This window comes from Hesperophylax consimilis, chromosome 18, assembly GCF_061612785.1.
Source record: "Hesperophylax consimilis isolate HC1 chromosome 18, BYU_Hcon_1.0, whole genome shotgun sequence".
In the NCBI taxonomy this organism is placed as follows: domain Eukaryota; kingdom Metazoa; phylum Arthropoda; class Insecta; order Trichoptera; family Limnephilidae; genus Hesperophylax; species Hesperophylax consimilis.
In genome coordinates this window covers 24,110,783-24,123,855 of record NC_142853.1, presented here as the reverse complement: position 1 = coordinate 24,123,855, position 13,073 = coordinate 24,110,783, and the positions used below count along the sequence as shown (strand labels likewise).

General features: G+C 33.6%; 1 protein-coding gene across 1 annotated transcript; it reads right to left on the bottom strand.

Moving 5' to 3' along the window:
* Positions 1-1,998: 1,998 nt before the first annotated feature.
* Positions 1,999-12,779, bottom strand: LOC149415545 (uncharacterized). The gene is made up of 3 exons (XM_089642236.1): positions 12,767-12,779; positions 11,243-11,434; positions 1,999-2,216 (listed from the first exon to the last, which is right to left on the bottom strand). Exons 1-3 carry the CDS (start codon positions 12,777-12,779, stop codon positions 1,999-2,001), a joined length of 423 nt encoding a protein of 140 aa, XP_089498362.1.
* Between the last annotated feature and the right edge of the window lie 294 nt (positions 12,780-13,073).

Here is a 13,073-nt window from a genome sequence, read left to right as displayed (position 1 = left end):
CCAGTCGTGGAAAACAATAAAACTAAAAATGTACCGTATCGCGAAGCAGTAGGGTCTCTGGTTTTCCTAGCGGCTGTATCGAGGCCAGACATCGCGTTCGCAGTAAATGCAGTGAGCAAGTATTTGAACGAGCACAATTCATCGCATTGGCAAGCAGTAAAGAGAATATTTGCATATCTAAAAAGCACAACTGATTACGGTATTGAATATCAAAGCGGCGGTAGCGAACCAAAATTGATAGGTTTCTCGGATGCTGACTACGCCGGGGATGTAGAAACGCGAAGGTCAACAACAGGATACGTTTTCTGTCTCGCGAACGGGGCCGTAACGTGGTCGTCACAGCGTCAAAGACTGGCGACGCTAAGTACAACGGAAGCCGAGTACGTAGCTGCATCGGCAGCAGCTCGGGAAGTAGTCTGGATCAGAAAGCTGTTATCGGACATCGGATGTCCATGTAATGAAGAAACAACGCTTTACGTTGACAACCAAAGTGCAATTCAATTAGTCAGAAATCCAGTATTTCACAAAAGAACGAAGCATATAGACATACACTTCCATTTTATCCGCGAGAAAGTGAATGATAAAGAAATTGTAGTTAAATATGTTCCATCTGCAAATCAGAGAGCAGATATATTTACGAAAGCGCTGCCGCGAGACCGTTTCCAAGATCTATGCTATAAGCTAAATATGGTAACGAGAAATGAGAAACACTCGAATGGCGGTAGTATTAAGGCGAACTGAGTTCTGCATGTTTCTGTGGGCGAATGTGTGGATGCACGGTTAGGTAGAAACTGTGCAGGTGTGTGAGTCGAGCGCGATTCGGTAATCCTCGGCAATGCTCGTGCATTGATGTGAGTCATTCTGGATCGAATCGCGCGCTCGCGAACAGCATTTAATTAAGCTCATGTAAAGACTAAATAAAGTAACACTTTTCATTTAGAATAGATATTATTATTTAATTCAATCCATTCTCTTAATCCTGTTCAAACATATGCCAACAGCCCATATAGCGATTAACAAACAGTAGTGACATTTACAAACTTGTCAACTTGTGTATACCTCACTAAAGTCCCAACTGCTGGAAGTCGGTTGGACTATGTCATTTCCATTTGGTGCAGGTTGTGAAACTAAAGAGATGTGGGAGGGAGAACAGATGGGGTAGAGAATGGTTGGGAAACACCTACCTATTCATATCTGGTCACTAAACAAAGTTAAATAAATTTCGAGTAACGTTTAAGTATTATAATATAAGTATGTCTAAGGATGTATATTGATTGACTACGTTTGTTTGCTGTAGGAATAATATGTTCTTTCCACTTTAAATTACAATAATTGATTAAATTTAAACAGTCATAAATAAAACCCTAGTATTTGATTTTAGTCACCCATTCTAAGTAAGGGCAATCATTTACCAGGAGGAAAACACATCTATTAATTTGATTTTCTGGGATACTCAAGAAAGGATTAATGCTAAACTCAATGTTTTAGGTTTTGGTCACATTCATTGTTGTCTAACCATAGTAACAGTGTGTTGTTGTCTAACCATATTTTAACAATAGCTACAACCCTGTTTGATTTTAAATAAACACCATTCCAGTTACTTGATTTGAAATGAAGAATCGTATATTTTGGCGTCTGTAGGCAGATTACACAATTCATTTATATAAATTGAAAATAAAGTGAGGCCCAAAACGCTTCCTTGTGGTACACCAAAACTAATTGGTAATCGATAGCTGAGTCAGTTATTGATTTTTACACGTTTGCGGTTGAACAGGTAATTTCGAAAAATAATAAGTTAGGTATGTAGGTATTCTAATTTTTTATAGTTATAGATGTAATTTTTTAAAACTTAAAAACTAATCAGTTAAAATCTAGGTATCGACGTCCTGATATACTCTAAATACCGGTGTATTTCAGATTGTTTTAGCATTAGTTTGTTATCGGAATAATTTTAATATGAAATGACGAAATTAATACGGAATAACATCTTAATAGCGATTACATACAGAGATCACCAGATACACATTCCCCGTCGTAGTAGTCGATCCTAACGTACACTTCATCACACTCGCAGCGTGGCTCGCAATGGTAGTCAGGCGGAGGGGCTGAGCAGACCACATCCCAACCCTCGATGTAGGAGTAACAATAGTCAGCTCCAAACGTGCAGTAGTCGGGACAGTTGTTCAACACTTCATTTTTGCCGCAAACTGGTGCAGCTGGAATCAGAAGGAATTGTTGTAAGGTTTGTAAAGTTTTGTAAAGTTTGTAAGCGATATTATTACTACCGGAAAGGTAGTTATGTGAAAGAAAAGGGTAAGAGGGTTGAGTGTTGATCTGGGATCCACAAGTGACGCATGAATCTGACATATGAATTAGTCGAGAGAATCCAGCTAGAGAGCTTAAAGGGTTTTTAAGAAAACTGAAATTTGTTTATGGTAAACACGAAGTTTTTGAGGCAAGGTGTGGCCGCACGGTAAAGTAGATATTTTATTTTATTATTATATATTTTTAATTTATTTATTTATACTGGGTTTTTACAGATGTTCTCATTTACGTGAGAACTATCTAGTTACAAAAACTCAGATAAGTTACAGGCAAAAATCTAGAAATTACATACACAGGGAAAAATGCAATTAAATACAGGTTACGTACAATTAAAAACCAAACAAATACTAATATAAAATTCTACACAAGCTCAGTAGAATGACAAATAATACTAGGAGAGACGAGAGATACGAGATTTACAGTGATACATAATATAATTATCTACACATATTATTTAGCATCACCTGAACATTTTTTTTGAATCTGTATAGATTATCGACGAAAATATCTACTTCAGCACACTCAATTTTATTACAGTCGACACATTTGGTTCCGAGGGCTAAAATAGGTGATATTATTCTTGAATATATTCAGTTGAAAAATGCTATGGTGTCTTAAACAATGGGAATTGGGGACATTTATTTCAATATTGCTAAGACATAATGAGGTATCAAGATTGCCGTGGATAATTTTATGCAAACATATATTAGGTCAGTCAATAACCTGACAATATTTGAAAATCTCCTACTACCTCCACAGTAAGCGTTGCTTGTGTTGTGATGGAGGACTAAGCCAGCCGAGGAATTGAACACACGACACTTTCTGTCTTGGAGCACTGAGGTCTAAATAAAGTTATCGGAGTTCGTCCGAGGAAATGAATATTCTCCATAAAAAATGTATTTAACAAACTGCCCTGTCATATTTTTTTCCGATCAAACATCAAACCAAAGGAAACACTTGTCGAACCTACGCCAAATAATGGAAAGTCAGATACAGGGGGTTGAACTTGGGCTAGCAATCAAATTTATCAACAAGCCGACAATAGTGAAGATAAAGATACTCCTAAAAAATAAACTACTCTTCCATTACTATAACTATCGACCTATCTCCTTGCTAAATACGTTATCAAAAATAATAGAGAAATTAGCTAAAATTAGGTTGATGTCTTATGTAAAAAGATATGAAATTCTCTCAGATAATCAATTTGGCTTCCAAGAGAACATGGGAACAAGTGATGCTGCATTAAAAATGATCACCACAGTCGTAGAAGCTCTTGATACTGGCAATAAAGCAATGGCCGTCTTTTTAGACTTGTCTAAGGCATTTGATACCGTATCCCACGGTTTACTCTTAAAAAAACTCAGTTCAATGGGTATTGTTAATAATTCTTTAGATTGGTTCAGATCATATCTTGAAAATAGAACACAGAGAGTAATAATTAATGATCACATTAGCTCAAATAAATCAATTGTATATGGTGTTCCTCAAGGTAGTGTTCTGGGTCCAATTCTATTTTTGTTATATATTAACGACCTCTGTAAACTGAAATTTTCTGGATCTTCAATTGTATTTGCAGATGACACTGTCTTGGTGTTTGCTGCTGACACATGGAACGAAACGTATGCTAAGTGCGAGGCAGGATTAAGGGCAGTCAAAAATTGGCTTGATCAAAACTTGTTAACCTTAAACATGAACAAAACTAAATATATTACTTTTAGCATTTCCTCTGTAAATCAACCATCTTTGGAACGTTCATTAAAATTACATTGTTGTGTGCAGGAGTGGAACTGTCAATCTTTGGAAAGAGTAGACAACATCAAATACCTGGGTTTAATTATTGATAAAAATTTAAAATGGAACAATCACATTACTATATTAAGAAACAAAATAAGAAGGCTAGCCTACATTTTCAAAAATCTAAGAAACATATTGGACAAAGTTACATTAAAAACTGTATATTATGCTCTTGTTCAATCAATGCTTTCATATAATGTTGTCTGTTGGGGTTCTTGTAACAAGACTACCTTAGAGCCTTTGAATGTTGCACAAAAATTAATTTTAAAAATAATGTATAAGAGAAATTTTATGTATCCATCAAAGTTATTATATAGTGAAAGCAAAATTATGACAATAAGGCAGTTGTACATAATACAGGCTCTCTGTAAATTTTTCAACAACACTATTACTGCTAAAAGATCTCAACAAGTGCGCAGCACTAGAATGGGTTCTTCTTTAATGTATCAGCCGGTGTATACCAGAACATCCTTCGGACAAAGGAGTTTTTCATATAAAGCTCCGTTGCTATATAATATGCTTGGAGAAAATATAAAAACTATAGGTACGTTAAATTCATTCAAGAAAATGGTCAAAATCTCCGTACTAGCTGAGAATGATGATTTTGGATCACCCATGTTGTCGCTTATATCATAATTCCTTGTGGAAGCTCTGTTTCGATACAATCCTTATTTATTTACTGCGCATGTACTTATTTACTTCTAAAATAACTTTTGGTTATTTATTATTATGTTACTTATTATTATTATTATCTACTTAATTATCGTATTAATATTTACTTTAATTATTGTCCAGCTAAATTATTTACTTACTTACTTTTTATGATAATATTATCTACTTACCTATCGGTTATTATTTACTTTTTTTATTTAGTTATTTTTATTTTTTCTTATAATCTATTATTCATACTATCCATGTTGTAATTGTTAGTATGGTTACCCTATGCTTGTGTCTGATAAGCCAGCACCTGTACCTTGTACTTTAGTTAACAGAAGAATATTATTGTTGCCAAATTACTTAATAATGCTTCTTTTGTTGACTTTTTTGTTTTTATTTTTTTCATACATTTGTTACTAAAATTTTGTTTTTTTTTGTCTACCGGTCTCGAAACGTCCGTGTCATAAACTTTTCTTTTTTGGTTTAAATTTTATTTGTTTTTTGAATGAAATAAATAAATTACTCCAAAACATTGATGTATTAAAAGTATTCATTATATTATTATTATGTTACCGATTCTGCTATGCACTTATTCACTAATACTTCTGTGTTCACTTACCTGGGAATACATCGATTATTATCACATGTTTGTTTTCATAAATAGTATTATATTATGTATGTTATACTGTTTCTGGAAATGGATCAAAATCGCATAGTAGTGAAATATTCTTTGTTTGGCATTTCATCTGAATAATTATGATTCACTTACCTCCTGATATCTACAATGACACAGATATAACTTGCAATACGAATTTGATTGTCGATCTCAACAAATTAAATCATTATAGTTGTGAGTCTTATACTTTAAAGATTATTCACCAGAATATGAGAAGTATGTCAAACATCGATGATTTTCTGTTATTTCTAGATCAATTCAATCTTATTTTTGATGTTTTAATTTTATCAGAGTGTTGCATCAACAAAAATACACATCTAAAATAATACAAACTTTCACTGAATATCACTCAATTAATAATATAAATAAATCTAATGGGGTCGTTGTTTACATCAAAGACGGTATTCAAGCGCAAGTCGAAGAAATGTTAGTATCACAAGGTAACTCTGCCTTAGAATTGTTCTTAATAATAACTTATGTATTTTTCTATACATAGATCACCTTCTTTCGGGAACATAGATTCTTTTTTGAATTCACTCTAAACTGTTATCAGTAGTTCCGATAAATTTGAACGTCAAATCATTAAAGGCGACCTTAATATTGACATTTTATCTCCATTTCACCCCCAATTCAACGACTACCTATGCATGCTCACAGCAAAAGGATTCATAGTAACAATCAATACACCTACTCGTGAACAGGGCACGAACAAATCCTGTTTGGATCACATCAACGTAAAAATATTAACTTCACTGACTCTTTTGTTATCCACACTTCAATTTCCAACCACTACACAACAGCCCTCTGCTTTAAAGATAAACCGCCCACAACTGCTAAAATTAAGTACGTCCATCGAACAAACTATAAGAATTTAATTGAGGACTTGCAATTAGAATACTGGCAAAAAGTATTTGATCAAACTGATACTGACATTGCGATGAATGAATTCATCTGCATCCTTCATACATATATATCTAAACATACAAGTAACAAACTCATACCGAACAGCCAGTTAAAACTCACGCCCTGGATATCTCCCGGCCTCATCAAATCGATTCACAAAAGAAACCAACTCCACAAAAGGGCGCAAAAGTTTCCAGATAATATTTTAGTACAAACTCAATATAAGAAATGCAGGAACTTATGCAAAAAGATTATCAAACATACGAAGGAAAATTTCGTAATATTAGTAAAACAAAAATCAACAGGTCTTCCGAAATTAAATCATTAGATATCGGTAACACAAACTCCTCTTATCCTAAAAATATGGCGAATTTTGCTAATAACTACTTCTCATCGGTGGGAACCACACTTGCCGAAAATATTCTCGATAAATGCAATAAAACTGAAACCGATCTTGCCAAGTTAGTCACCTCTAACATCAACCATAAAATAGACAATATACAAACATCGACGGACGAAGTCTTGGAAATAATTGACGACCTAAAGCTATCTAACGCTTGTGGACCAGACAAAGTTTCGACAAATCTGTTAAAAGTAATTAAGTCATTCATAGCAACTCCGATAGCTTTCATTTCAAATCTAAGTCTCAAATCAGGAATATTCCCTAACTATCTAAAATATTAAATTGTTCTATTACTACACAAAAAAAGAGATAAATCTGCGATTCAAAATTACATTTTTAAAAACCGTCTTAGCTTTTACCTTGAAGATAATAACATTCTTTCTGAGAGACAATATTGCTTCCGACCAGGTTTAGGTACCGAAAATGCCATTGGCAATCTGACTAAAGTCATTTCTAATAACATCGATCGAGGAATTAAAAGCATCGCGCTCTTTCTGGATCTGGCTAAAGCTTTTGATACCATCTCGCACAAAATCCTTTTGAAAAAACTTCAGCTAATCAGTATTCAGGGCAGTTACTTAAATGGTTAGGAAACTATCTAGAAAATTGAAGTCACAGAGTTAATATTAGTGGCACTCTGAGCGACCCAGCCAATATCGAATTTGGTGTTCCACAGGGAAGTACTTTAGGACCGATATTGTTTAATATCTATATAAATGACCTTTGTAACAGTAACCTTGTTGATCATATCATCACTTTTGCTGACGATACGGTCTTAATATTTGAGGCGAAAAACTGGTACGAAACGCATAAGATAAAATTTATACGTATTAGTGCAACACAAGCGGGACAACCCAAGGAAATACTGAATATTGCTATTCACATTTGTAATGAACCGAATACTTGTACTTGCAATAACCTAGAATCCGTGGATATTTAAAAATATTTAGGAATCACCATAGACAAATATCTGAGATAGGAAGAACACATTAACTCAACTGCCTCAGAAAACTTACCCACCGTTTTATGACCATCAGAAATATTCTCATTGTAAAAGATATGAAATCAATATACTATTCCATGTGTAATTCTTTACTCGAATATGCATCCCTAGATTGGGGTGGCTGTGCCAAAACACTATTAGACTCCCTGGTTAAAGCACAGAAATCACTACTTAGAGTCATCCTCAAAAAACCATTCAGGTACCCCAATGATTTTTCACGGCAGCATTATTCAAGGAAATAAAAGTTCTCGATGTTAGGCAACTGTATATTAGAAAGATTATATTACTTCCACAAAAACAACGTCAGCACTTCCCTTCCATCGACCACCTTCACGACACCCGACTTTCAAGGAATAATCCAATAGTCCCTAAAAAAACCTCGACGTCCATTGGGCAACGGCAATTCTCGTACTTAGGACCTAAATTATTTAATATCATTCCGAATGCTTGGAAAACGAAAAGTACAAATGTTTTGCGCAAATTGGTCAACGACTGGCTCCTTGATTTAGGAAGGGTAAAAAGTGAAGATATGTTGATCAATAGATAGATCTCATTATAAAAAAAATTATATGTACATTATTGTCAAAACACTCAAACATAATTTTTTAAAGTCCATACAATGCAAAAACACATATTTATCACCTCTGAACACAATTATATATTTTGTATTAATCTATACTTTATTTATCAATGCTATCGATTATTTTCTAATCACTCAAATATATTATAAACTTATACACTACCTTTTCCATTTTTTCTACCTTACAACTCCTGCGGTGATCTGTCTTTTTATTACTACTATCTGCCTGTTATTTAGTTTACAGGTTTTGTTTATATTAAGTGCTAAATTATGATATGAACTAAACTTGTCAATTTGACTGGCCTAAAACAGGATCCATTCCTAGTTGGCTAGTCAAAGTTTCCGCATGTTTTATATTATGATTTTTATGTAAAATATTTATTTTTTTTAAACTTCCAATTTATGTCCGGGTTAAATCTTCCCCATAGGAAAAACTAAACACTTCCACACACTTTTCCACAAATGATTATGTAGTCAATCAACATTATGCAAGTGCATTATATAAGCAAAATAAATACAAAACAATACAAGAACAACACGTCTCACCAGAGATTAAATGGGAAAATAATTCACCGACTCCAGATATTTATATATTATATTTATATTATGTAGGGTTCGGCTCTGTAAAACTCCTAACAGGGCCTATAAATCCTACGGATCCCTCAACATAAGTATTTAAAAAATCTTTCGTTATCCTACATGTATTTAAAATGACTATATTTTTTTAAATTTAAAAATGTTTTTTTATTTATTTCTTCTGAAACTGAAACCTGTCGTGACCCTGATATTCATACAGAGGAACTTGGATTTTCATCTTACAACACCTACCGCCTTGATAAAAATCCAGCAACTAGTACTAAAACAAGAAGAGGAGGAGTTCTCGTATCCATTTCAAAACTATTGCCATCCACTCGATTACTATGTAAACATCTAGACGTGGAACAGGTATTCGTATTATTAAAAATAAATCAGATAAAATTCTCCTGGGATGTGTCTATATTCCTCCCGGATCCAACATCACAGTCTACAGAAACCTCATTGATGACGTAAAAACCTTTCAAAATAAATACCCGGATGCCAGAACAATTTTATTTAGGGACTAACAACTTGACTCTTGTAACAACTTTAGCCTGCCAGAAAATTCTCGCGAATTGATAGATATGACGAACTTGCTCTCACCGCATCGAGTCAATCAAGTCTACAATACCAATAATCGACTGTTTGATATAGTGTTCTCCAGTGATCTCTCAATTCATGTTGTTAAATCAGATGATGAGCTCCTCCCCCTAGACTGCCACCACTCCGCTGTAAGCATAACCATTGTGACGAGTAACTCACTAGACGACACAACTATTCTGCCTAACCTTACTTATAATTTTTCTAAAGCTGACTATCATACCATGAAACAATATCTTGCATTAGAAGACTGATCATTTTTTCACCTCAACAATAATTACAATCGGGAAATATTTTACACAATTATTAATATTATATATTAAAAATATGTACCACTTTTGCATTTCAAAGAAGCGAAGTTATAAGCGAATATCCCAGACAATTAAATGCCACCCTCATACATATCCCTGCAATAAATATCAATAGAAACTACGTTAAAACTAAAATCAAATCTCTATACAAAAACAAGAAGGCCAGACCCGATAATGTGCATCCCAGTATCCTTATAAATTGTATTGCTTCACTGGCTGAACCGATTTGCTTATTCATTAATCAATCCCTTGACACAGGTTGCTTCCCTAACATTTGGAAACGTTGTTATCTGACACCTATATTCAAAAAGTTTAATAACTAACTATAGACCAGTATGTAAGCTATCCGTAATACCAAAACTTTTCACTTAACAAAACTCATCTATTTTTACTAATAGATGTATTTAAAAAACTGGTTTGACTGAGAAGTGAACATTCATCCCAAGGGACTAACTAAAATGAGTGAATTGTGCTATCACTTCAACCAAATCCTAATTGGATGATACTGAAATTTATTTCGTACATTCTGCTAGAAGTTTTTATTATTTCACCCAATTTCAGAGAAACGAGTGTGTGTGTATGTGAGAGTATCACCAAGTTCATATTATGCATTATCATCGGCAAGAAGTCTATCTACCGAGTTTCAGCTCGATCGGAAGTGGATTAAGGCGATGCACTACGAAGTAATGCAAAATTATTTGTTTTTGGTTTAAAATTTGGTCGTCTAGAAATGTTTCAGATGCTTTAAATAAATACCGCCAGTAATACATCTTAGCCTTTGAAATAATCGAGTATTTTTTAGATAAGTCTTTTTATAAGCCCAGAAAAAAAAAATTATAAGGCCTATGAAAACTGCTTTAAAGTTCAAAAATTCCTACTTACGAACCCATTTTCGGTTATGGTTTTATTGTATAATGTGGCAAATTAAGTTATTTATAAAATGATCTGAAAACATTTAAATATTTATGCCTGAACATCGACAAAATAAAATTAAAGGCACTTTTTGGCCATGTTTTTTTCTTGCCTAAATCAAAACAGCTGGATGGTGTTAAGCGGGAATTTAAGCCTTATCGCCATCTACGTAAGGAGTGTTATTGATGGCGGCTCTATTCAAAATATTACACGACGTAGTGCATCGCCTTAATTTCCACTAACTAGATTCCATTTTATTCTTGGTTCGTAGAAAATATGTATTTATGTTGAAAATATGTATTTATATTTAAAATATGTATTTGTATTGTATAAATATATTTATATAATACAAAAACATGTTTTAGTTATAAATACATAAAATATAAAAAAAATATTGTGGCAAGACTTGGATGTCTATGATGCAGACGGTGTATACAATAGTGAGCACAGTTGGGTTCTATAATGAAACATTTTTGGATATAGCCTCGATTAAAATTCTCACGACAATCTTTAGCTTCGATGCATTTAGCGTTTACGGAGTCGTCCTTCTTGATGAACCCGGGCAGGCACTGGCAACCGTAATCCGTGCAGCGATTACGACACTGAACAAACGTGTGGTTCTTCATGGTGTCACAAGTGAGAGGGCACCACTCTTTGCATCGCCCGTACTTGGCGTTACAATCGTTGCACTGGTCTGTAAAAAAAGATTTGTTTAAATTGTTTAACATTTAAAACCTAATAAATAAATACTGACAAACTGACAACTTAAGATATAATACTAGCGCAAACCCATAAAAAATCACGCAATGTTAAAATAATTGGATTTATGAAGTTGAAACTAGGTGCTACCTAATATACGAAAATTGCCTTAGGAATTGTCATTTTTCTTCTCTAACTAAATAGTATAAAATAAAGTCATTATCTGCGTCTGTCTGGTTATGCGTTTAATTCTTCTAAATTGGGCAATGGATTTTGATAGGAGTTTCTCTATCATTTTCATGCATATTATATTTAAAGAAAGTAGATAAAATACTATGTTTTGTAATCGACTCGAAAAAAAATGTTTGGGCAATAATACTGGCTAAACCTTATTAGATACATCAAAATAATGTAATACGGAATTGTACATCTTAAAAAGGCCAACAGAATAGAAAAATTCAAAAAATATATTGTATATGTCTCCTAAGGCTAAACCCCAGCAACACTAGGTACACGTCCGCTTGTAATATATAAAATTTCAGTCTTGCGTATTTTTATGCACGCAAAACTCGAAAAGTAGTCTACTATTTTTTTACATTTAAAATTTGTTCTTATTAGTGCCAGGAGTTATTAGAAAGTGGTTTGAATAGTATAAGAAGTTTGAGACGCCCGAGAAAGACATAGAAATAGCGAAGCATTGCGGGGTCCATAGTGTTAATGAATAAAATATGTAATCAGTTCCACTTTTGAAAATTAAAAGTTCATTGAACTTGATTAATTTTATGCAGGAATACAATTTAGAATCAGGCATGCACCCATGCACCGACAACCGTGTTAGAATGTTTAAAAATATGGTGCATTAATATTTTCAAATCTGGTTAACTGAACTCAAAATTTCAAAATTAAACTACGTGTCTGAAGAATTCAGATGAGCTATAAAGTAGGTAATTACCTACAATATAATATTTTAACAAAAATAAATTTAACTGTCATTTTCAAAATGTGAATTATAATATAATGATCGATGGAAAATGAACATCATATAGATTTACATTGACAATTAGATGGATCGATAAAGAAAATAAAATGTGTGATTTATTATTCTTAGCTTCTTTATAAGCATTCAAGGGGTGATAGATTACGCTATATGTTCAAAGCGTTTTATATAACTCCATATTACTCGTCATACAATCCTATACAGACCTTCACACCTAAAAAGATGTTGAAGATGTGTTGTAGGTGTTGGCGTTGTGACGATATGCTCTGTGATCTGCTAGCCAGGCGATATTTGAAAATTACGGCATGAGAGGGGGTCACAACAATTTACGGAGCGCCGTCATTACGCGGCTGTCATCTGTCAAAGTGACTGATCCCATAAAAATAAATGATATTCCGCGGCAGTTCCCCAATTGATCTGACCCTCTCTCCTGAGGAAGATTATAGCGTAGTAAATCACCCCAACATATAATACGTATATTCCACACCCAAATTAGCGTGCATAATATAGAATAATGTGTTTAAGGCTTTCTGGTGTTGGTTCATATTCGGTAATAGGTCGTTCTCAAATGTCTTCAGGTATTCCAATAATTGCCGGGTCTTTTCATACCACTATTATGTTTATAGATTTCCAGACA

Coding starts and splice junctions, on each gene's coding strand:
- LOC149415545 (XM_089642236.1), bottom strand. Junction 2,217..11,242: donor CATCGAAGCTAAAGATTGTC/GTGAGAATTTTA, acceptor TTCTGATTCCAG/CTGCACCAGTTTGCGGCAAA.